The sequence below is a fragment of the Triticum urartu genome, chromosome 5A, assembly GCF_056163025.1.
Source record: "Triticum urartu cultivar PI428250 chromosome 5A, HENAU_Tu73, whole genome shotgun sequence".
NCBI classification, from domain to species: Eukaryota; Viridiplantae; Streptophyta; class Magnoliopsida; order Poales; family Poaceae; genus Triticum; species Triticum urartu.
In genome coordinates, this window is record NC_141877.1 from 24,776,900 (window position 1) to 24,801,778 (window position 24,879).

A 24,879-nucleotide genomic window follows, 5' to 3' on the forward strand; every position below is an offset into this window, starting at 1 on the left:
GGAACGAGTAAAGAGACTTGTCGGTAACGAGATTGAACAAGGTATCGGGATACCGACGATCGAATCTCGGACAAGTATCGTACCGATAGACAAAGGGAATTGTATACGGGATTGATTAAGTCCTTGACATCATGGTTCATCCGATGAGATCATCGTGGAACATGTGGGAGCCAACATGGGTATCCAGATCCCGCTGTTGGTTATTGACCGGAGAACGTCTCGGTCATGTCTGCATGTCTCCCGAACCCGTAGGGTCTACACACTTAAGGTTCGATGACGCTAGGGTTATAAAGGAAGTTTGTATGTGGTTACCGAATGTTGTTCGGAGTCCCGGATAAGATCTCGGACGTCACGAGGAGTTTCGGAGTGGTCCGGAGGTAAAGATTTATATATGGGAAGTCCTGTTTTGGTCACCGGAAAAGTTTCAGGGTTTATCGGTAACGTACCGGGACCACCGGGAGGGTCCCGGGGGTCCACCATGTGGGGCCACCAGCCCCGGAGGGCTCAATGGGCCAAGTGTGGAAGGGGACCAGCCCCAGGTGGGCTGGTGCACCCTCCCACAAGGCCCAATGTGCAAGGGAAGAGGAGAGGGGGCAAACCCTAGGGCAGATGGGCCCTAAGGCCCATCCTGGTGCGCCTCCCTCTCCCCCTCCCCCTTGGCCGCCTCCCTTGGATGGGATCTAGGCTGGCCGCCACCCCTAGGGGTGGAAACCCTAAAGGGGGCGCAGCCCCTCCCCTTCCCCTATATATACTTGGCCTAGGGGCTGCCCAATACACGCGATCTGATCTCTCCCTGTTGGTGCAGCCCTCCCTCTCTTTCTCCTCATATCCCGCGGTGCTTGGCGAAGCCCTGCAGGATTTCCACGCTCCTCCACCACCACCACGCCGTTGTGCTGCTGCTGGATGGAGTCTTCCTCAATCTCTCCCTCTCTCCTTGCTGGATCAAGGCATGGGAGACGTCACCGGGTTGTACGTGTGTTGAACGCAGAGGTGCCGTCCGTTCGGCACTAGGATCTCCGGTGATTTGGATCACGACGAGTACGACTCCATCAACCCCGTTCTCTTGAACGCTTCCGCTTAGCGATCTACAAGGGTATATAGATGCACTCTTCTTCCCCTCGTTGCTGGTCTCTTCATAGATAGATCTTGGTGACATGTAGGAAAATTTTGAATTTCTGCTACGTTCCCCAACAAGATGTAGTTATCTGGGATGGCAAATATGGTTGTAAAAGCATGGCAACTCTCTCTGTTTTGGTTAACTATAGTTGTCATGTCTAATTTATAGTATTTGTCGCGTGTAATCAAACCATAGTTGTCTGTGTGATTAACTACTTGGTAGATGTGGTCAAACAATAGTTGTCATGTGTGTTTACCTAGTTGCCACGTGTGGTTAATCATAGTTGCCATGTATGTTTATCTGATTTCCACGAACACGCAACTGCAGTTGCCGTCTAGCAAATGATTCATAGTTGTCATGTGTGTTTTCCTAGTTGCCATGTACGTGCAACTGTAGTTGCCATCCAACAAGGTACGATTGTCGTGTGGGCGAAAAGCAGTTTGTCCACACGCGCGTGGACTAGGTGGTGGCTGTGTGGGCAAAAATTAGTTTGCCCACATAGTGCAGCTGGCAACCGAGTGCTGTGGGATGTATGGGCGACCTCTCAAACGTCCACACACCCGCCTTGTCCTACGTGGCACGTGAAAACTATCTCGATGTGTTAAGATTCGTGCAAACTTAATTGGACGGTGATTTAGACGTGTGGGCAAGTTGTAATGTTGCCACACATGTGGGCGTTAGTGTTTTTGAAAAAGAAAACCTGATGAAAAAACAAAGTAAGACCAAATCTTTATCTTTACCTAATAATAAAGAGAATTGGGGTTCTGTCGTCCGTCACCATGCATATTTTGTGAAAAGCCCCCTGTGGTTTTAAGTAATTAACCCGCAGTCCATTATATATGTGAAAAAAAATGTTTCACGGGAAGAGCAGACGAGGCCGGGGACGGTCAAGGGCAGCCTGATGGAGGCAGACCCAGCGGCGGCGCATCAAATCCGGCGACGGGGAGGAGTAGACGAGGTCGGGGACGGTCGAGGGCAGCCGATGGAGACGGATCGGGCGGCGGCACGTCAAATCCGGCGACGAGAGGAGTAGACGAGGTCGGGGGACGGCCGCCGCCGTGCCTCGCGCGGGAGGATGGAGGTCGCTCGCAAGGAGGTTGGAGGACGTTCGCCGGGGCAAGTGCTGCGGAGACGGCGCGGCGAGGCGGGGCAGTGGCGGTTGTTGACCGGCCGTCGTGCGTCGCGGGGGAGGATGGAGGACGCTCGCCTGGGCGATGGATCTCGGCTGCTCCACCGTGGATCCGGCGGCGGATGGATCGACAGGGAGAGGCGGCGATCTCCATGGCGGGCTCCGTGGAGGACAGCAGCAGCAGCCTGCGTGGCCCACGCGACGGATCCGCCTGCTCCGGCGTGGATCCGACAGCGGACAGATCGAGACAGAGAGGCAGCGTCTCCATGGCAGGATCCCTGGAGAAAACGTGTGAGAGATTAGAGAGAAAAGGGCTTCAAAGGATGAGAGAGGGGGAGGGAGTCGGCTTGGCCTGCTTGCGCGGTTGGAGGAGGCAGGGGGAGGCGGTCTCGAGGGGAGCTGAAGGTCGCCGCCCTGTGCTACCGCGGCTGTCCCAACGAGGGCCTATGGCGAAGATGAACTGAAAGGTGGGGGAGGAGTTGCGGCTGCTCTGCTGCTCTGCTGCTTAGATGAGAATAGAATAGAAAACGAATGGTGGTGGGTGAGACGGTGGTGTGGCTTAGATAAGATAGGTTTGTGTAGTGAGGTGCGGTAGCTCCACGACGACGTGTGGCGCACATGCAAGGACATGGTACACATGCTTTCGTATTGATTGACTATTAGGCCAACTCCAACGCCATTCTGTAAACGCATATCCGTTTTATCCAGATTTTGTTCATTTGTGTTTAGACAACGGGCGTCCGTGTTTGGCTTTTGTCCGTGGTACCCAAAGCGACGGACTATTCCAAAAAATGTCTGGCCGCGTCCACCGCGCCCACGACCTCGCGCGCCTGTCGCGCTGGGCGCGCCTGCTGCATGCTTGGGCTCGCGTGCCCACCCGCGGTCGTCCCGAAGCTCGCGCTGGGCGCGCCCGCTGCATGCTTGGGCTCGCGTGCCCACCCGCAGTCGTCCAGAAGCTCGGCTGTGTTCACCACGCACCTCTGACCACCGAGCAATAGGCGCCGCCACGCCCAGCAGCTGCCGTCGGCGCGCCCGCCCCCGCACTGCAGCCATCGACCTGCGGCTCGCGCAGGCCCTCCCCGCAGCCATCGACCCTCGGGGCTCGCGCTGCCCCACGGCTCACGCCTACCCATCCTAAAGAATCAAACTTATCCTCTATATGATCAACCTAATCGTGACAATTGGCGTTTATTTCGCAGCAAAGCACGTCAACTTTTTTCTCCGCAAGAGCATGTTTACAAAAAAAACCTATATTTCTCGAAATCAACAAGCAGTCCAGACTTAAGTGACAAAAATGAATTGTTTAAAAAAAATTGAAACCCCCTCTATTTTCGTGAAATAAACCCATAGTCCGCAATTAAGTAAAAACAAATCGTTTTTCTTTTTTTCCAGAAACTCCCTACCGTTCCTATTAATTAATCCGCAATTCAATTATAAGTGATAAATGCTTACAAAAATCATATCTTGTAAACCGTTACTCTAATTTAAATTATTATATATGAATTTTGATTAGAAAAATATGTAGAATCTGAATATGATGTTATTTTAACTATTTAACATTTTTAAAATTCTATTTTTAATGTAGTTTTAATCAATAGTGATGTGTACAATCTGAATATGATGTTATTATACTTATTTAACATTTTTAAAATTCTATTTATGATGTAATTTTAATCAGTAGCTCACAATTGGTCTTTTTCCATACTGATGCCAATCCATGATGCAAATGAAGATCTTATCAAAATCAGATTGAAGACAAAGGAAACCAGCAATAACCACACATGCATGCCTCGGCAAAACATTGCATGAAAAAAAAAGTTGATGTTCATCTTATGTATAGAGAGAGAGAGTGGTGCCATGTTGGAGCCTTGAATCATGATTATTGGGTTAGGGTGTATCATATTGTTTTCTCCCGTTGCAACGCATGGACTCTTTTGCTAGTAAAACGAAAAAGAGAGGAACAAAACTAGAGCAGAGCGAACAAACCTACAAGGCTACAACTACGCACCGTGCGTGGACCGGGCTCTGATCGATCGCTCTCGGATACGGCCGGGCAACCAGTATCATCAGTCCGACTCGTCGACCTACCCACACCGTGCGTGGACCGGGCTAGCTCCGAGTCGCGACAGGCCACCTTTAGTAGCCTATTATATACTGTAAATAGCTACCTAAACTACTTCCAAACACGACAGGCCAAGAACCTCCTATACTCTCGATCGATAGGAGCAGCGTAGGATCGACCGACCATGAACCGTTTGTGGTGCTCGCTCTCCCACACGCTCCGCCGCTGCAGAGCTCCGGGCGCGCCGCAGCGCCTGCTTGACTGGTGGTGTTCTTCTGCGTCCCGCGCACGCCCGCTCTACTTCGTTGTTGTGCACCGTCGACTGTGTCGAGGCCGCTTCGTCGGCAGTACCGTTGGTACGACGACCCTCGGAAGGCCATGACGGCGACGGCGATCGGCTTGAGCGCCGCGGTCATGGCCGCCTGCCAGGTCGTGCCCTGCACCAACCGCTCCCATCTGGTCGTCCTCTCCGCCCAGAAGGAGCGCGACCTTGGCGAGTCCCATTTCGCCGAGTTGAAGCACATCTACAGGCACAGGACGGTCGACCCACTCCATCCGGATAGCATCCGCCTCCGTCTCATCGCCGACAGAATCATCCACGCGGCCAACCGCGGCCTTGGCATCTACGACAGCCGTGACGCCCCCTTGCTCAGCGTCACCCGGAAAGGGAAGAAGAAGCCGTGGGCACGGCAGCCGCACACGAGGCACCTCCATGGGCTCGACACCTGGGAGCTGGTCCTTGTCAGTGATGGTAGGATCGGAGCCACGTCCTCCCCCGGTGGCAGGATTTTAGTCTTCACCGGCTTGCTCGACTGGCTTCAGAACGACGGCGAGATCGCCTTCTGTATTGCACACGAGGTTCGTACCGCAAGGTTTCAGGTTTAGGTCCACTTGGATTATTGGCTAGCTAGGTAATACATAGTACTCCCTCTATAAAGAAATATAAAAACATTTAAATTAGATTATTACTTTAATGATCTAAACGCTTTTATATTTCTTAACGAAGGGAATACAATGCTGGGTTAATGTGTTCAATCTGACGACGTGCGTTGATGTCGGTTATTTTCTCTAGGTTGGGCACCACATTGCAAGGCACACTGCGGATATCACGAGTAGGTTGTGGCTACCGGCATTCCTACGCCCAACCTTCTTACGACGGTACATACCATGCATATAATAACCGCTTCACCATATGCATTCCACATTAATTGTTTTTTAGATTAACTGTCCCTACTGATTATTTGTGTTTTACATTAAAAACAAATATATATATATATATATATATATATATATATATGTTTAGAATATTAGTGTGTAGAGGTAGTCTGTTTGTTGCCAATCCTTCTTCCCTTTTGAAATAATTAATAATTTATTTAGATATAGACTTATTTAGGGCTTCTTTGAATCAAAGGAATTTTATAGGATTTTTAGAGGATTGAAATCCTTAGGATTTTTTTTATGTTGGTCCTTTGATTCATATGATTGAACCTCATAGGAATTTTTCCTATAAAATCTTTTGTACTACATTTCATAGGAAATTTAATGTCCACTTCAACCATTTTTTACAATTCCTTTGTTTTCCCGTAGCATCATTGCTAATTCTATAGGATTTAAATGGGCATGCCGCCACTCCAACCATACACTTTTCCTATTCCTACGTTTTCAAAATCCTACGAATCAAAGAGGCCCTTAGCTTTGGAGTGTGGTATGTTACGAGAACATACTATATGTTACCACCGACACGTCCCTCCTCATTAACTACTTGCCACATAAGCTTACTTGTCTATGAATGTCTTCTTACTTGCTATGTTACTCCCTCTATGACCAGCCTAACCAAGACCATCACCCGATGGAACTTGGCGAGTTCAGTTAAATTCCAGTTACTATCTAACTAGCTAGTATGGTAATGTTCAATGTGCCCCCCTCGTGGAAACCCTTTCAAGACTTAGATTGCTTACTTTGTTTAGTATGAAACCCATGCAAGTATTTCATGTTAATTAGAAACTCTTGATAATGTTGCCTATGTATGTAAATAGGGCTGAGATAGAAGCAGATCGGATTGGAATCTTGCTGCTTGCTGCTGCTGGTTTTCATCCAGACCATGCCCTTGCATTCGCTAAGAAGGCAGCTACAGTTGTACCAAAGTATTCTGTACTGAAACAGATGCTAGAAATTACTCATCCCCACCCTGAAGACAGACTGGCGCGTTTATCAGAGGCTAAGACCATGGAGGAAGCGCTTGAACTGTACAGAGAAGCTACCGCCAGGGATAAAGTAACTGAAAAATATTTCAGTAACCCAACCATGTAAGATATACCTTTTTGGTTGAATCCCACGCAAAGTTGGGCAAATGGTATTTTAAACTATTTTTGAAAAGGTGCGTTCGTAAAGACATCTGATACTTAATATATGGCCTTAGATCTCTCCGCAAAGATAATGGTATTTCAATTTATGGAAATACCATCCAGTGAAGATTAACTCTACTAGTAACGAAGACTAAACTAATACACCAAAAACCCCTGGTTACTAGTCTGGAGGTGGAACTTGAGGATTGTAGAGAATGTTTGCAACTCGCGCTGCACCAGACACAACTTTCTATTATTTTTGGGATGGACTGCTCTGAGGCGGTATCTATGATCAATTTAAAGGCTGGAGACCAATCCAGGTATATATATCCGAGCGAACCGATATGTGGTTGGATGTTTGGAGTATAGTGGTATTCTCAACCCATCAGGGTTCAAGTCCTAGACTTCCGCTGGTGCTCGCATTTTCCTGAATTTATTTCAGGCCTTCCGGCGATGTGTGTTCAGTGGGAGGAGACGTTTTCGTCGACTACGAATGTGTGGCGACTTCGTCAATCTCAAAATGATATGTGCCGGTTCAGTCTCTCGAAGGTGCTCATAGGATAGGATGTGCGTGTTGTTAAGATTGGTAAAGCGTCTCAACTCTCATACAGAGAGCCCGCGAGGTATATATTGATTGGGACGAGGGGATTAGTCTCGTAGAAATACATGGTGCGGTTGAGATCTCCAACCGTGGAGGAGGATTACACGAGAGAGAGAGAGAGAGAAGAAAGGATAGAAAGATAAAAGGATATCCTCTAACTACTCTCCTAATCCTATACGTGAAGCTCAAGGCTACCACATACGTTACACAAGACATATTACAGTATTTCCAACACTCCCCCTTAATCACAACCGTACTAAGTTGAGATTACGTCGAAATTCTTCAAAGCCTCTTGTGGGTAATGCCTTTGTAAAACCATCTGCAAGCTGATCCTTTGAGGGAATAAATCTGACCTCTAACTGTTTATTTGCAACGCGTTCTCTGACAAAGTGAAAATCTATCTCAATATGCTTAGTCCTGGCATGGAAAACTGGATTAGCAGATAAATATGTTGCACCAAGATTATCACACCACAAACATGGGGGATGAACTTCTGAAATACCAAGTTCCTTCAACATGGACTGAACCCAAATGACTTCTGCTATGGCATTGGCTAATGCTTTATACTCTGCTTCAGTACTTGACCTAGACATAGTTGCTTGTTTCTTTGCACACCAAGAGATTAAATTAGGCCCATAAAAAATGGCAAACCCACCAGTGGATCTCCTATCATCCAAACAGCCAGCCCGATCCGCATCGGAAAATGCACTTATAGGAGTAGATGATGATTTTCTAAAGGTGAGACCAACAGTCAATGTATTCTTCACATACCTCAAAATTCTCTTAGCTGTTGTCCAATGTGCGGTGGTTGGTGCATGCGAAAATTGACAAACTTTGTTGACTGCAAAGGAAATGTCAGGTCGTGTGAGAGTCAAGTACTGAAGACCACCAACAATGCTTCTGTAACTGGTGATATCCTCCCTGTCCAGAAGTTCTCCTGTTGTCAAAGATAAAGGTTCTGAACTGGATAATGGTGTTGGTGATGGTTTACAGTTTTGCATACCAATTCTGCTCAACAACTCGGTTGCATATTTAGCTTGAGATAGATGGAGGCTGTCACCATTGTTCTGAACCTCAATGCCCAAAAAGAAATGCAAATCTCCCAAATCCTTGAGAGCAAACTCAGAACCCAAACTCTTAAGCAATTTTGTCACTGCATCATTGGAGGAGTTAGTAACAATTATATCATCAACATATATGAGAACAAACATGGATACTTGCGGCTTAGTAAAGATAAAGAGCGAGGTGTCAGATTTTGAAGGAGCAAACCCAAGTGCCTGAAGCTTCATACTGAGTCTTGAGTACCATGCTCTCGGGGCTTGCTTCAGACCATACAACGCTTTATCAAGTTTGCATACATGGAACGGCTTGTTTTTGTCCTCAAACCCAGGAGGCTGTTTCATATACACATCTTCTTCCAGAACGCCATGCAGAAACGCATTCTGCACATCTAGCTGTCTAAGGCTCCATCCCCTAGAGATAGCAATTCACAGCACAAGACGGATGGTTGCAGCTTTAACAACAGGACTAAAAGTGTCCTCATAATCTAGCCCATACCTTTGCTTGAAACCTTTCGCTACAAGTCTGGCCTTGTAACGATCTATGGTGCCATCTGACTTTTTTTAATGCGATATACCCACTTGCAGTCAATGAGGTTTCTGCCTTGTTGAGGAGGAACTAAGTGCCAAGTTTTATTCCTCTGTAAAGCTACAAATTCATCATTCATAGATGTTTTCCACTTATCATCACCAAGTGCATCCATTAGATTTTTAGGTTCACCTGCCATGCAAGATAATCCATATTTGGAGAAGTTTTTGTAATTAATTCGGGCAGAAATTCCCTTTTGTAGACGTGTGCGTGGTTCTGCAGGAATAACCACGGAGGGATCCGGCGCAGAAGATCCAGCAGGATCCAGCGCAGAAGATCCAGCAGGGTCAGCCGTATCAGCGGATGTCGATCCCCCAGCAGCTTCGGCGCCAGGAGCAGTCGCACCCGATCCCGAGGCAGAGGCGAGCGGGGCGACCCAATGAGGTGAACGCGCAGGGGAGACCGTGGTAGGTCCGGACGAGGTAGGCGAGGGCCCGGGCGAAGCAGGCGAGGGCCCGGGCGAGGCAGGCGACCGCGTCCGCCCGTGACAGATGCGCCCCGTGTCACTCGGGGATTGACGCGGCGAGGGGACATCGCTGTCACGCGTGCCCCCAGCGGAATCAGCGCCAGGAGCGCCAGAGACGAGCCCGACAGAATCAGCACCAGAGGCGGATCCCGAGACGGGGCGTGCTGCCATCTGCAGCGGAGTTGATCCCGAGGCGGATCCTCCTCGGGTGGTGTTGTCTCCTGGAGGGGGGCACATAAAATGATCGCCTGTTTCACCATTATTAGTTCTGTTTTCACCGGGAATAATTGTTCCTGCAGCGGTCGACTCAGCCATGGTATGATGATTAGTCACAGATAGGTCAGAACTACCATTAGCACCCTCATAATCAAGGTCAGAAAGAGATGGTGGCAAGAGAAGGATTTCTTGACGAAGAAGGGCACCGGCATTGGGGTGAAGTTTCTCAAAAGGAAATAGGGTCTCATCAAAAACAACATCTCTTGAGATGTAGACTCGTCCAGTGGCTACATCGAGACACTTGACTCCTTTATGTTGAGCACTATAGCCAATAAACACACACTGCTTGGAGCGAAACATAAGTTTTCTATTGTTGTATGGACGGAGATTTGGCCAACACGCACAACCAAAGACACGGAGAGGAGCGTAGTCTGGTTTGAGATGAAGAAGACATTCTGTGGGTGTTTCATTGTTGATGATACGACTGGGCAAGATATTAATAAGATGAACAGCAGTCAAGAAGGCTTCATCCCAAAACTTTAGGGGCATGGAAGCAGCAGCAAGTAGTGCAAGACCTACTTCAACAATATGGCGATGCTTACGTTCAGCACTACCGTTCTGTTGGTGAGCATATGGGCAAGAGACGTGGTGAGAGATGCTTATCTTTTGGAAGAACGAGTTTAGTTTCTTGTACTCACCACCCCAGTCTGATTTCATGGCAATAATTTTACAATCAAATTTTCTCTCGACTAGAGCTTGAAAGTTATGGAAAACTTGAAAGACATCTCAACGTTTTTTAAGGAGATAAATCCATGTGTATTTACTGTAGTCATCAATAAAGCTCACATAATAAGTGTGTCTACCGACGGAAGAGGGTGCTGGACCCCACACATCAGAAAAGATCAATTGCAAGGGTTTAACAGACACACTAGTAGAAATAGAATATGGTAATTGATGACTTTTTGCACGCGGGCATGAATCACAAATAGTTTCACAATTTCGCTCACCAACAAATGGGAGTTTATTCTTGCTAAGAATTTGATAAACAGTGGAAAAAGACGGGTGGCCTAAGCGATTGTACCACCTTTCTGAAGAAACTCTAATGGCTCCAAAGGCTTGTTTATTGAACTTGCAAAGTGTAGGAATCAATGGGTAGAGGCCATCCATTCATCTACCGCGATAAAGGACCTTCCACGTTGCCTGATCCTTGATCAAAAAGAAAAATGGATGAAACTCTATGAAGACCCCATTATCAAGAGTGATTTTATGAACAGAAGCAAGACTTTTGGATGCATGTGGAACAAGTAGGACATCATTGAGACGAATATCACTATGAGGGGTTTTAATAGTAGATTGACCAACGTGAGTTATCATCATACCTTGACCGTTTGCTGCGGTGTTGATTTGATCATGGCCGTGGTACTTCTCTTGCATGGTCAACCTTTCCATGTCGGGGGTGAGATGTTCAGTAGCACCGGTATCGGCATACCAATTCGTGTCCACGCCATAGGACACATCTGCGGCGGCTACAACTTTCTTCTTCTGCGAATTTTCTTCATAGCGCCAAAGACAATCTTTTGCTGTGTGGTTAGTTTTTTTACAAATTTGGCATTTGCCCTCATACTCATCGTACCCTTGGAAGTTGTTGCCGCCGCCATAGCCACCACGGTAGCCACCGCCGTAACCACCTTGGCGCCCCTGGTTGTTGTTGTAGAAGGGGCGCCCTTGGTCGTTGTTGTTGTAGTGGTGACCGCGGCCACCGTTGTTGTGGTAGGCAGGACCACCACCATTGCCGCCTTTGTTGTAGTTGGGGTTGTTGTAGCCGCCGCCGCCGTTGTTGCCTCCGCCACCACCGCAGTACCCGCCACTACCACCATTGGTGGGTTTGGGCGAGCCACGGTAGTTGTTTTTGTCGCCGCCGCGATTCCTCGCAGCCATGTTGGCCGAGGATTTGAAGCCGCCCGCACCTGAGCCATGGAAAAGCTCGACCCGCTGGTCAAAGTTCGCCACCATCGCGAACAGCTCATCAACAGAGACGGGCTCGACGCGGACATCTAGGGCCGAGATGATGGGCTGATAATCCATGTCCAGCCCCGCGATGATGAAGGACAGTAGCTCCGGTTCTCCGATGGGCCTTCCTGCAGCTGCAAGTTCATCCGAAAGAGATCTCATATGACCAAAATAAGCAGCAGCAGATTGAGAACCTTTGTGGGCATTGGTCAGAGAGATTCTGAGGTTATTCACACGAGATGCGGACTGGGCTGCGAACATGTTTGCAATGGATGTCCAGATCGCATGCGATGTCTCCATCGAGGCAACCTGAACTAGGATTTCTTTGGAGAGGTTTCTCAGTAGGTAGGCTACGATCTGCTGGTCTTGGATTAACCAAGGGGCATAGTCGGGATTTGGAACAATCTGTTCCTTTCCTTCAGAGTTTTTGGACGTGATTGTTTTGGTAGGTTCAGGAGTTATTTGGTCAAGGTACCCGTAGAGACCGGCTCCCATGATCTGAGAGCGAGCCTGGGCACGCCATAGGATGTAGTTGGTGCGGCTAAGAGGTTCAGAGATTGTGTTGTTCAAGCTAGAGAAGGAAGCCGAACTGGAGGAAGAAGACATGGTGCTAGGTTCTGATCTGAAGGAGGTTTTTGATGGCGGCTAGGTTTAATCTGGTGGAGAGCTAGATGTGGAGGAAGAAGATGACTCTGAATACCATGTTAAGATTGGTAAAGCGTCTCAACTCCCATACAGAGAGCCCGCGAGGTATATATTGATTGGAACGAGGGGATTAGTCTCATAGGAATACATGGTGCGGTTGAGATCTCCAACCGTGGAGGAGGATTACACGAGAGAGAGAGAAGAAAGGATAGAAAGATAAAAGGATATCCTCTAACTACTCTCCTAATCCTATACGTGAAGCTCAAGGCTACCACATACGTTACACAAGACATATTACAGTATTTCCAACACGTGTGTGTTCATAGGATAAGTATATGTATATGAGCGTATGCATTGGTACTGTATTAAAAAGGAAGATTTTGATGTACGAAGATAGGGAGATTGTGCTTACCTTAATCAGTTGTGCTCAAAATAAGGTTAGCCATGGCCTTGTGGCCTATGGACGAAGCACCCTGCAAACTGAAGTGTGGTTCAGCTCGAATACACCCTTAGTCACTTCCTTCGGAAACAGAGAATATCTTCTTTATCTTCTTTTGGTTTTATTTTTATTTATGCAGCTCAAATCTTCTTCCTTTTACGAGGTGAAAAGAGTTCTATTCCGTAATGATATGGTTACAATCTCGAGACAACAAGTTCTCACAACACAAAGGGCTCGAGTTCAATCACACCGCAGTAAAAACTTCGGTGCGGCTATAATATGCCGATTGATGTGCTAGTCTATTCGTTCCTTGCTAATCTTTAGAGGAACAAACTTTCTAACAACTATATTTTCTCTAATCTCAGCAGCTAAGTGTCCATATGCCGACTTGAACAAAGTGTCGCCTGCAAGAATGGCTAAAGCATTAACATAACCTGATTGTACCACCACGGGTAATTCGAATGCTGAATGGCCAGTGCCATCCCTTGCATAATCGCATATATTTCCGCTTCAAGGGTGTCATTGCAGTGAAATATGTATGTATATGTCGTGAAGATAACGAGCCATCTTCCCCGACGCACCTAATGGGTTGTCGACTTACCTTCTTCTTGGACACAGGAGGCTAAATCTACAATTGACTTGGGCTTCTTGCACGAATCTTTAAAATTCTGGATAAACCGGGCTTTTAACTCGGCCCATGACCCAATGGAGTTGGCGGGGAGCCCCTTCAACCAAGTGCTGGCCATTCCATCCAACACATTATATACATTATAATTGCTTGTTAGGTTATTTTTTAGTGAGATAGGGCCCTATTTTTTAGTTTGGCACAGGGCCCCGGATTTTGTCCGCCCGGCCCTGGCTAAAGCATTAACATAATTTGACTGTACCACCACAGGAAATTCGAATGCTGAATGGCCAGTGCCATCCCTTGCATAATCGCATATATTTCCGCTTCAAGGGTGTCATTGCAGTGAAATATGTATGTATATGTCGTGAAGATCAACGAGCCATCTTTCCTTCGTAAGACCATTTCGGTCGCCGCCCAGCCATGCTCGAAAAGGAGCCATCAACAGAAAGTCCCACCCGGCCCGACTGCGGTGGTGGCCACAACTTAGGGAGCTAGTTCGATTTTACTTGATAAACCCGGCTGTCATCACACATTGCCATCTTTCCTTTTATAATTTCCTTCATGCTATATTTGCTGACAAGATTCAAAGATTTGCAGTAATTGTTCAAATATTGCACTGTCACCTCCACCGGGCCTCCTTTTTTCCTTGCGCTATGTCATTGTGAAGCTACCAAATTTGCCAGATAGTCATGATTACTCAGTCACGAATATGATCTGGACAATTAGATGGCACTTGCAACAACCGATCCTTTCCCGTATCCACAAGAATTGAATGGTCTGGCCAGATCATACGTAGAGCCTCCCACACATGCCGAGCATGCACACATGTGATAAGCGAATGAAAACTGCTTTCCCTCTTGATATCACAGACCGGGCAAGTCAAGTACTGGACACCGGAATTCACTGGTTCTTTCTCAGATTAGTGGCCAATGACCCCGCCGCTGTCCTCCATGTCATAATCCGCATCTTAAGGGGAGTCTCTGAATTCCAAATATTGCTCCAGATTGTACGCACACCATCTGGACTTGTGCTACTTGCTCCACTAGCATGCAGTATATCATGTGCTTCTGTTGCCAAACGATAGACCGATTTGACCGTCAACATGCCGTGTCGTTCAGGAAACCACCCAATGAAATCGCTTTTGTTCCTAGGTGAAGTTTGAATTTTGATAATTTCAACAACACCCATTGGCCAGAAATGTTCCTCAAGGCAATCAATGATCCATGCACCAGTTTCATTCAAAAAAAACAAAAACACGGTTCAAATGCCAGTTCCTCTTAGGAGTAATAGGACGAAAATCAGATCGTCGGAGGATCCAGGGGTCCCTCCATGTCCTGACCGAGGCCCCATCACCAATTCTTCAAATTATACCTTTTTCAACAAGCTCCAACCCATGCACGCATGAGAAGTGCATGCATGAACCCGGGTACATATGAACCCACTTTAAAAAACACATTTCTAAATTCTAAAAATATCTGGAAAAAAATTGCACGGGTACGTCTCCATGTTCTATGTGCGTGCATAAAGTTTCACAGAAAAATAACTTTTTTTGTGGCCTGTGCAAAAAAGACAAAAAATTATGTCGTGAAACACTATTTAGAAGCACTGAAATTTGTCTTTTTTGCGGAGGTAAAACAAAAAGATATCTTTTCATAAAACTTTGTGCCACGTACACACATTTGCAAACATGTATGCGTGATATTTTCTTTTGATTTTTTTGATATTTTAAAACGTGCTTAAAATGCATTTTATAAAAAATGGGTGCATATGCCCATGGGTTCAGATGATGCCCTCTCATGCACGCACACTATAACAAACGAGCGAGGGGCTGTCACGACGGCATATGGTCTTTGGCTCATGAGGCCGTGGTCGGGCGACCTGCAGACGCGGACCGGCGGCGTGCGCGATGCAGTTCGTGGGCGGCAACCCCTTTTTTTCCAGGCCGGAGCGTTCGTGCGCGAGGAACGATTTTGGGGCGAGTTTGACTGTTTCATCAAATGGTTGTATTTGTTTTAATCCAACGCTTCAAGCGTGGACACCGTGTCCCAAGAAATCAGCTCCGGTCGTTGCATCGCATTGAAGCGAGCTGACCGCAACTTCGTCTGGCCTGGCCGCAGCTATATAAGCCGTGGTCCGGCGATGCACATACACACCTCCTTTTCTTTGATCCCCTTCTTCTCTTCGCCCGCCCTCTAGCTTTCTGAGCCCCTCCTCCTATAGTGGTGATGACAAAGTCATGGTGGTCAGGCAGTGGCGGAGGACGGGCCCTTCGATGCCGCCGCCCGCGCTCTTCGGGCCCCTCAGCGTCCATGGCGGCCAGCTCCTCAGGCAAGGAGGGGATCGTCCTCTCCTCGGCGACGAGGAGGACGAGAAGCCGCAGGAAGAGCCGGAGCAGCGGTCGCGCCTCCTTGCGAGGGCGGCTCTGACGAACGAAGAATTCGTCCGTCAAATGGATATCATGACGGAGCCCGCGTCCCCACCACAACGGGTCAAGCAGGAGCCCACCTCCCTCCTCTCTCCCAGCCACGACAAGGACAAACCTGCGTCGCCATCGGCGCACAGCCAGTACACACGCCTTGACGGCCCCGCCTCACCGCCCCGCCGCCAAGCCATCAAGGAGGAGTTGTCGCTAGCGATATAGAAGGCGCGCAGCGACATCCTCCATTACCTCGGAGGCAGTAGTGTCGACGGTCCCCCAGCCTCGAGGGCCGTCATCTCCGAAGAGGAGCGTGGCACGGTACGACCAGGGCAACGCCGCCCGCCGCTCCTTGTTCGCCAAGACCGACACGGCGCCGGAATGGGTCTATAACGACACGGACCTTGCTGTCACGTGGGCCTTCGATCACTCCGTCACTACCAGTGAGACGGATGCTAGGCGCAGCCGCCGCCTCGACAACGAGACCGTCAAGTAAGGTGAGGAGTGGTCTCTTAGGGAGACCTCCATCAACACCGGCAAGGGCAAGGACACTGCCAGGGCTCTGGCAGTGGCCACGGTGGCACTTCGCACCGCACACCTGCATGGTGGAGCGGCTACGTCGTAAGGCAGCCGCCGGACAAGGCTGTCGCGACCCTCCGGCGCCCTTCCGCCACTGGAGGGACGACGATGACAGCGGCGATACGGCATGAAAGAGCGGCCACGTGTACAAGGTGGTCGTGCGGTATAGGGCTTAGGATCCGCTGGACAAGGCTATCGCGGCCCTCCGACACCCTTCCGCCACTGGAGGGACGACGATGACATCAGCGATACGGCAGGAAAGAGCGGGCACATGTACAAGGTGGTCGTTTGGTATAGGATTTAGGATTTAAATTATGTCCGTATTTTAATGATATCCGCCCGGTTTACATGAATTTTGTCCAATTAGTTCAAACCATGTTTGAAATGTATGCAAATTTTGTCCAATTAGTTCAAACCATCTTCGAAATGTATGCAGGTACTGTTGGATGGCCGCCTCCGGCATTGGTCTGTGCCGACTAGTCTCCCCTGCCCGCGGACATATGCTAGAGCAATTTTGCGGGTCAACATTGAAGATGCCCTCGGTTCTTAACTTTTCTTCATATTGCAAGAATAAGGTAAGGACGTACTTCCTCCAATTCAAAATAAATGACCCAACTTTCTACTAAAACGGAGGGAGTACATACATAAAATACTCTTGAATTAAACGCCACCACAGCATGCAGTAATATCCCAGCAACTAAATTTGGGCTGCCAAACCTCTCCTCAGTTAATCCGAGTCTACCATATATAATGATGTCTACATGTCACAGGTGAGATTAGGCCAAATAGAGTCTGAGGCGCTCCTTCGATGTTTCTAAATGTGCTCAGCATGCTCTTCTATTTCTTTTTCATGACGAACAAGTTGGTATACAACAGCATATATGATGCCACATGACATTATACAGGGCAGCATGTTCCTATCCTTTTATTACACTTCGCATCCTAAATCAGACCACAAGGGGGGTCGTGTCATCTTCGGCGGCGCCAGACGAGGACTCCAGCAGATCGGGCAGGTCCTCGCTGACGGAGAACCTAAGCCACCGCTTCTTCTCCATGTACACCAGGGCCGGTTGCAGCGCAAACCCGACGAGCACCGCCAGGATGCTCACAGCCATCACCTTGAAGGAAGCCAGCACCATCACCACGACGATCAGGATAGTCGGAGGGATGATCATCAGGACGGAGCCAACAGTGCCCAGCGGGATCCGGAAAGGCCGGGAGGTGCTAGGGTGGGTCATCCTCAGCTTGATGAAGGCGATGAACTCCAATATCATCCCGAAGCAGTAGAGGTAGTTCTCCACGGCAATGATCTCCTGGAAGCTCATCCAGGACAGCAGGACCACGCCGAACGCCGAGAACAGGATGCCGATCAGTGGGGTCCCGTAGCGTGATCTCTTGGCGAAGAACTCAGGGAGCATGCCACGCTCAGCCATCCCGAGAAGCTGGTAAGAATCGCTGCTCATTTCAGTAACAAAGTTGCCCATGTTTGACAATGCTGCCGCCGCTTGAATCCACGAGTGCAACCAGAAACCACCAAGAATTTTTGCAATGTCTGAAAAATATCCATCTGTCCACGACTCCCGAACAATCGGAACTGCTGCTGTACAAGTGATCAGAGGGTAGAGGTATCCCCCGACTACTAAAACAAGAGCATAAGAAAGTGCCCTGGGGAGGGTTCTCTTTGGATTCTCAACCTCTCCAGCCAATGTACTGATTGAATCCCAATAGTTGAGGTTCCAAAACAGAGTGTTTAGATACAGGCCCCAATTCACATTGTCCAGGTCCATTTCAAACCATCTTGAAGGTTCAATCTGTGGAATTGCTATCAATCCCATTACAAAGAAAGGGAGCAGAGAGAACACCCCAAGAAAGACTGCCACCCAGCCAACTATAGTTAATCCTCTGTAGTTCATGTAAGTAAGGGCAACTGTGAGGATAAGCACCGCAAAAGTCCTTGGAAGCCCACCCCCGAGAGCTGGAATACTGGACTTGACATAGTCAAGAAAAAGGACTGGATAGAGAGCATTATCTATGACACCGCTGAGCCACTTTGCCCAGCCTTGCTGAAAACCCCAAAAGGGGCCAAGAGCTGAAGAGACCCAGACCACATAGCCACCATTCTCAGGAAACATAGTACCCATCTCAGCAGTGATTAGGGCTTCTGGAATACTCCATATGAGCGCAAACAGAAGAAACCCCACAATTGCCAGGAGTGGTCCAGCAGCCTTGACACTATCCTCAATCCCAAAGGGACCCCCTGAGACTTCATAGAATATGAGGAACACAAGTGGGACCATGGAAACCTTTGGGATGCCATGCACTCCCTTATGCTCTTTGCTCTCGTTGTTGACACCGTCATACTTGAAATCAACACGATCCTCCATACGAAGAAAGGCTGAATTTGCCCGTGTTACTGCTGTACTCCTCAATATCTGCAGTTGGAAAGCCAATTATCCATTAAACTACAAGCCTTATGTTGTCCCTTGTTTTATCATGCAGAGTATGTACACAAGGACCACAATTTTGACATCACAAACTTGTAACTTGTTCTGAATTAAATTAGTAATAGAAAGGAAAATATGCCTTTATGCCAATCAAAGATGCATAGCTAAGGAAAATTACCACTGAATTCGAATGGTTCTATATAATAAAATTAAAACATAACTCCGCTGGCATTTTTACCATTGTGTCAATCTAAGTTAGGCTTTTTTTCCAGTCAGGTTCTGCATTTCACGAAAGCCATAGTTGAAATCAAAACAATCCCCCATAGGAAGGAGAGGTTCAATTTTCTTGTGTTATGCTGTGCTCCTCAATTTCTGCAGTTGGAAAGCCGATTATCAATAAAAAAAAGTAAACCTTAGATTATTCCTTGTTAGAACATGCAACATGCCCGCAAGGAATGTAAATGGTAGTATAAATCTAATTTTTGATATTAATTTGACAGCTTGTCTACACGTACTACTAAAAGAAAACACGGTTTTTCAGTCACGTATAGTTCAAACATACAAAAAGCTTTTCAATCTTTGCCAATAAATCGTGTATAAGTAACTATCAACGTTATCATTTTATCCATCCTGTAGGCCTCACCAAATACCTTTTGGTCGCCTATAAGATAGCAGTCGTGTTAATTTTGTGAAACTCGAATATGTAAATCATGCATAGTCAAAACATGCACAAGGCTTAGGTGTCTCATGGAATTTTCGTATGGCCATATAAGGTAAGTAGCATATAGTAGTACATCAATATGGTATTTAAACTCTTCAATTACTGATACAATATGAGCAAATTTGAGTGATAATTTCCCTCCATAAATATCAGGACACTCCATAACTACAGCCCAAATCCATGGCGATGGCCAGCACAAAATCTACCACGGCGCGACGGCCGTGGGCACACAGAGCACGGGAGAGAGCATAGGAGAGGAACAAGTAGCTTACCACCTGTGCCGGAGTATAAGAAGACGAAGCGGCCACCGGAGGGGCAGGGCAGGAGGCGCCGGAGTGGAAGAAGAACCCCGCGCGCAGCACCACACGGCGGTCTCTTGCGCACCTGGGAGATTAAACCGCATCAGTCAAGAAGAGCAAACGGAATCGAACCAGGCGGCTGCACAGAGAGCAGAAGTGGGGGGAACCTTGGCTTGACGAGCTCCTCTCCCGGCGGCACAGAGAGGAGAGGAGGGAAGCAGGGGGGCGGCGGCACACAGAGGCTCCCCTCCCTGCGCTGCCCTGCTTGTCTACGGCGCGGATCGGGAAGCGCCGCTGCGACCGTGGCGGATCGGGACTGACCCGCTCGATCTGCGGCGCCCCGACCTAGGATGGGGAGAGAAGCTCGATCTGCGGCCCGGCCTGGTGTAGGGAGAGAAGGTGAAGTGGGGGAGGGAGGGAGAGGGTGGAGCGCGGCGGCGGCGGCGGGGGAGAGGGCGAGTTCGCCGGCGGGGGCGGCGCCGATGTGGGAGCGAGGGAGGAACAGATCGAGAGAGAGAGAGAGAGAGGAGTCTCGGGTGTTTACGTTTTGTTTGTCTGAGAGCGTCGCCAACACCTGGGAGCGACTATGCTAGAATCTGGGTCTGTGGCTTTCAAAAAAAAAAAGAATCTGGGTCTGTGGTAAAAAAAATACTATAAAATTTGATTCTGGGCCGTTTGATCAAACAGAGATGGTAAAGATGGTAGCGGAGGATCGAGTCCGGGAAATATTAGAAGCCAGGGCAGGTTTTGAGGCTCTATCTCTGGCAGCCGATTTGGGTCATCGGAGGATCTAAGTTTCCACTGACTGTATGCCAACGATTGCGCAACCGGAGAGTGAATACAATGGGCCTTCTGCAGCCATCATTCAGGATATCAGAGAAAGAATACATGATTTTGTATCTGTAGAGTTTATTCACCAGAAGATGGATCTGAATGTTGAGGCTCACATTCTTTAAGGTAGCAACTATACCTTTTGGTCGCCACGGGTGGCGTTCAAATTTACCAGACATTATTTGTATTTCTAAAGTCATTTCGAGTTAAATAAAGTTGTGGCAACTCAAAAAAAAAAGAGCATTCGTCCGTCGTTCCTAGCCATTGCCATTTCGACACCCTTCTTCCCTTCATAGCAGCAGCGCACACAGAAAATTCATCCGAACCTAACCCTCGTCTCTGTCACCGCTACCCGCTAGTGTTGATGGGCGAACTACTTATTGGAGAATTTCTTTCTTAGACAAGAGGTGACGGCGAAGCAGCCACGGCCACATTGAGTTCCGCCACTCATCAAGCATGTTCTTTCCCCTCTGTTGGGGGTATTCCCCACAGATGAGACCGGGCGATTAGTGTGACCTGTTTTTGAGCTTAAGGGCTCTGAGAGTCACACTACTTCCGGGTCACGATGAGGCTAAAGCAAGAAGGACCGGCGGCTCATAACAAGCACGGGCCTGCTAGTGTCGGCTCTCACATGAGCCCTGTGGGCCGACTCACGAAGAGGCCTGGGAGAAGGATTTTCCTAACTTGGAGAGCAAGATTATTATGAGTTAGATTAGGTTATGGGTTAAGAGTACGGCCCGGAATCTTCTGTAAACTAGGAACTCAACCTATTATATAAAAGGAGAGTTCCCGGGATAAGAAAGACAGGTTACAACCTCTCGAAAGTTAGGTAGCGAAAGCAAACCCTTGTAATCAAGATCATCATCAATAGCAATCAAGCAGGACTAGGCTTTTACCTCCACCGTGAGGGGCCGAACCTAAGTAAGCTCATGTCCTTCATTCCAGATCAACCCCATCCAAGCTACCACCTAGTTGCGACGGCCCCGGAACTTAGTCCTTTCACAAGGACATCTGTCGTGCTAAAACCACGACACCCTCCCTCCTTCATGGTGTGGTCTGCCTCTACACCCCTACTCTCCTGTAGCAACTCATCTCTACCTTCTTCCTTGTTGAATCATCTTTTCTTTCTCCCTTGGCGTCTCTTTCCCCCCTCACATGGCCCTTCTCAACCCAAACCCTTACTTCTGCCACATCATGCTGTCATCGCAGCTTGCGAGCGCTCAGGAGGGAGATCTTAGAGAATTTATTCATGGACGCATGGAATCTGATATCATTTTTCCTATTGCGGAACTTTGGAGTTGTAGACAAGTTTAGGTCGCAAACCAAATAAAGCATGGGTTTATGTGCATAAATCTTTTTGGCATTTGTCTGTTGGATGTGGTACTGTTGTCCTTAAACCATTGTTCTAGCATTTTCGGATGCATCTTCTTAGTATGCAACCCCCGTTTTTTTGTGTGGATTTATTTTCGAGATGTGTATGGCTGAGTAATCCTTATTTTGATTCTCAAGGCTGGCAACTTGAGAGGAATAAGAAGGATATCTCTCTGTATATGTATGCAGGAAAATTAACCAATGGAAAAGCTTGTTATAGCTGGCTTAGACTATTTTTTGAGCAATTAAGTATAGTGATTTTCATCAACTCACCTTGATATTGTACATGAACACGAACTAATCTCACATGCATGTAAAAGTACCTGAACATGAAGTGCTTCTTGGCACAAGGCTGGAAATTCATTATACACTTTACAATGTATCCCACTAAACTATTTTCTGAGAATTCACTATCTATTTTTTAGTATTTTGCATTGAGACTAAAACCATGTAAGTGTTGGTTATGTGAAACAATTATATTAGCTCTTTGGTCTTTTCTCATTTGGTTGCAACAACACTCTGCTTTAAAAAATATAACATTTTTACCTTATGTATGTAAATAGATAAGACACTCTATTTTAAATTTGCAACCTATGATTGGAGTTGATTCTTCATTTTGTTATTTTTTGAGGTGACTGTAAGTCAGCTATTTAGATTGCCGTATAGAACACACTTCATGATGTGGGTATGGCTCTATCCTGCCGCCGGGGTTATAGTGAGCCTTCCAAGTCTCTAGGCAAACCTACTGTCGGGCTTCCTGTGGAGAAGCCACTATCGGTGTATTACACCATCAACAACCCATTGCATTTTTGCCTAAAAAACCCATTGCATAAACCAACCAGTATTTGTCGATGTCATCTAATATTTGCAAATAGGAAAACCGCTTTCTAGATAACCATTGTATAAACTAAACTGTTTTACTAGATAGTGATGGCAACAACAAATTGACAGGCTGATTCAAGGGTATAATTCAACAGAGATTTTCTCTGTCGTAGTTACTCCAGTAGTATTCGGTAATATGTTTCGATGCGAAATATACCAGGTGTGCACCTGAGATATAAGCAGGAACTCAGAAGCAGGAACGTTGGGGGTGAGAAAATGGGCGCATGCACCTATCGGCTTAGGTAAAGCCAATTAGTACTAATCGGCTTAGGGGAAGCCAATTAGTCCCAATCGGCTAGCCGACAGGAAGCCAATCGACTTCCCTATAGCCGACAATGTATTATTTAAAAAATCGGCATATTATATCTGTAAATTAATAAAATGTATTATTTTAAGAAGATTACCAGGAAACTGTCCGACAGCGAATCACCTAGGAGCTCTCGCAGCGACAGCATCCGTCTAATCGCGCTTAGCGAGGATCCAGATCTCACGGGCTCGAGTCTTGCCACTTCTCACCGCGTCATCTGCGAGATCCTGTCGGCCCACCTTATTTGGGCCGCTATTCCGGAGGTCTACCTTTTTGTTTTGAGGGGCGGAGGTCTACCTGGGGCACCCCTATTTCTCGGAATTCCCTATTGGACGCACGTTGCGTCAAAGTGTCGACTTTTTGCATAGACTTAGCGATTGATCGATGACCTGGGCCGGCCCATTAGCGAGTTGCAGCGTATCCGGTTTGGGAATTTTCCTAGCTGGTTTTTCTAATTTTCGGAACCTTCCAGAAGATTCCCTGAACTGGTTTTTCTGTTTCTTTTTGGTTTTACTTTTTATAGTGTTTCCATTTTTTTTCTTTTTTCTTTTTTCTTTTTCATTTCTTTTCGCCTTCTATCCTTTTTTTAGCATCAGTACAGACACAAGCGCTCATATACACATGCATACACTCACCCCTATGAACGCACACACGCACACCCTATCCTTATGAGCACCTCCGAAAGACTGAGCCGGCATATCATCTTGAGATTTCCATTTATTTTCCTTTATTTTATTTTATTTTAATTTTTTTTCATTTCTTTTCGCCTTCTACCCCTTTTTTTGAGCATCAGTACAGATACAAGCGCTCATATACATGCGCATACACTCACCCCTATGAACGCACACACGCACACCCTACCCCTATGAGCACCTCCGAAAGACTGAGCTAGCATATCATCTTGAGATTTACGAAGTCACCGTAGGCACCTCGTCGTCGACAGGAACGTCTCCTCCCACTGAAAGCGCATCGCCGGAAATCCTGAAAATAAATCCAGGAATAATGCGAGCACCAGGATTTGAACCCTGGTGAATTAGGGATACCACTGTCCACCTAACTAACTCAACCACAGGTTGACTCGTGCCTTCTTCCCTTTTTCATGTTGATTTCATGCTGACATTTGTCTTTTTTAAAATTAAAAAATTTTCAGATTTTAAAATATGTTCCACTTTATAAAATATGATGATAAATTCAAAAAATGTACAAGAAATTAAAAAAATCATGTGTTTGAATTTTCTTTCACAATTTAGAAAATGTTCTTATTTCAAAAATACTTCTGGAATTGTAAAAAAATTTGCGGCTGCAAAATTTGGTCCAAAATTACAAAAAGGTTTGCAATTGAAAAAGTATTCAGGAATTTCAAAAAATGGTCGTGGTTTCAATAATTTTTGTTAGACATTTCATGAAGTTCCATTTTCAAATTTATGCTCACGAATTCAGAAAAATGTTCGCTGTTCCAATTTTTTCTAATTTCATCAAATGTTCCATTTTCAAATATATTTTCAAAAAATCAAAAAAATCGTTGTTTAAAAATCTGTTCATAATTTCATAATTCGTTCATAACTTCAAAAAATGGTTCACGTTTTTCAGAAACATTTTCTGTAGTTTGAAAAAAAATTGTTCACATATGCAAAGAAATGTTCCTGTCTACGTTTTTTTCAGATATTCAAAAAATGTTTGCAGTTTTTCAAAACTTGCACTTTTTAAGATGTTCACTAGAGTAA

At 46.9% G+C, this 24,879-nt stretch overlaps 2 protein-coding genes and 1 long non-coding RNA gene across 6 annotated transcripts; 1 reads left to right on the forward strand and 2 right to left on the reverse strand.

Annotated features, from left to right (window-relative positions):
• Positions 1 to 1,821: 1,821 nt before the first annotated feature.
• LOC147967672 (uncharacterized) lies at positions 1,822 to 2,915 on the reverse strand. Its single transcript, XR_015603827.1, has 2 exons — positions 2,599 to 2,915; positions 1,822 to 2,524 (listed from the first exon to the last, which is right to left on the reverse strand). It is a non-coding gene; the product is annotated as an uncharacterized LOC147967672 (long non-coding RNA).
• A 1,577-nt stretch (positions 2,916 to 4,492) lies between these two features.
• Positions 4,493 to 6,779, forward strand: LOC147967673 (mitochondrial metalloendopeptidase OMA1-like). Its single transcript, XM_087523214.1, has 5 exons — positions 4,493 to 4,602; positions 4,635 to 5,166; positions 5,381 to 5,466; positions 6,345 to 6,614; positions 6,728 to 6,779. The coding sequence occupies exons 1-5, from the start codon at positions 4,493 to 4,495 to the stop codon at positions 6,777 to 6,779; spliced, it is 1,050 nt and encodes a 349-aa protein (XP_087379340.1).
• A 10,330-nt stretch (positions 6,780 to 17,109) lies between these two features.
• On the reverse strand, positions 17,110 to 20,330 carry LOC147967674 (putative polyamine transporter At1g31830). 4 transcript variants are annotated; one of them, XM_087525336.1, is made up of 4 exons: positions 19,932 to 20,030; positions 19,738 to 19,849; positions 18,983 to 19,116; positions 17,110 to 18,732 (listed from the first exon to the last, which is right to left on the reverse strand). In XM_087525336.1, the coding sequence occupies exons 3-4, from the start codon at positions 18,983 to 18,985 to the stop codon at positions 17,248 to 17,250; spliced, it is 1,488 nt and encodes a 495-aa protein (XP_087381462.1). In that variant the 5' UTR covers positions 18,986 to 19,116; positions 19,738 to 19,849; positions 19,932 to 20,030; the 3' UTR covers positions 17,110 to 17,247. The 4 variants fall into 4 exon arrangements, with proteins under 4 accessions (XP_087381462.1, XP_087381463.1, XP_087381465.1 ...); XM_087525337.1 differs by having other exon boundaries at positions 19,741 to 19,849; positions 19,932 to 19,948; XM_087525339.1 differs by lacking the exon at positions 18,983 to 19,116 and having other exon boundaries at positions 19,741 to 19,849; positions 19,932 to 20,330.
• Positions 20,331 to 24,879: the final 4,549 nt, after the last annotated feature.

Excerpts from the sequence above, each read along its gene's own strand:
- LOC147967673 (XM_087523214.1), top strand. The coding sequence starts at position 4,493 with ATGAACCGTTTGTGGTGCTCGCTCTCCCACACGCTCCGCCGCTGCAGA. Across the intron at positions 5,167-5,380 it reads CCTTCTGTATTGCACACGAG|GTTGGGCACCACATTGCAAG; the intron begins GTTCGTACCGCA and ends TATTTTCTCTAG. Across the intron at positions 6,615-6,727 it reads TATTTCAGTAACCCAACCAT|ATCTCTCCGCAAAGATAATG; the intron begins GTAAGATATACC and ends ATATGGCCTTAG.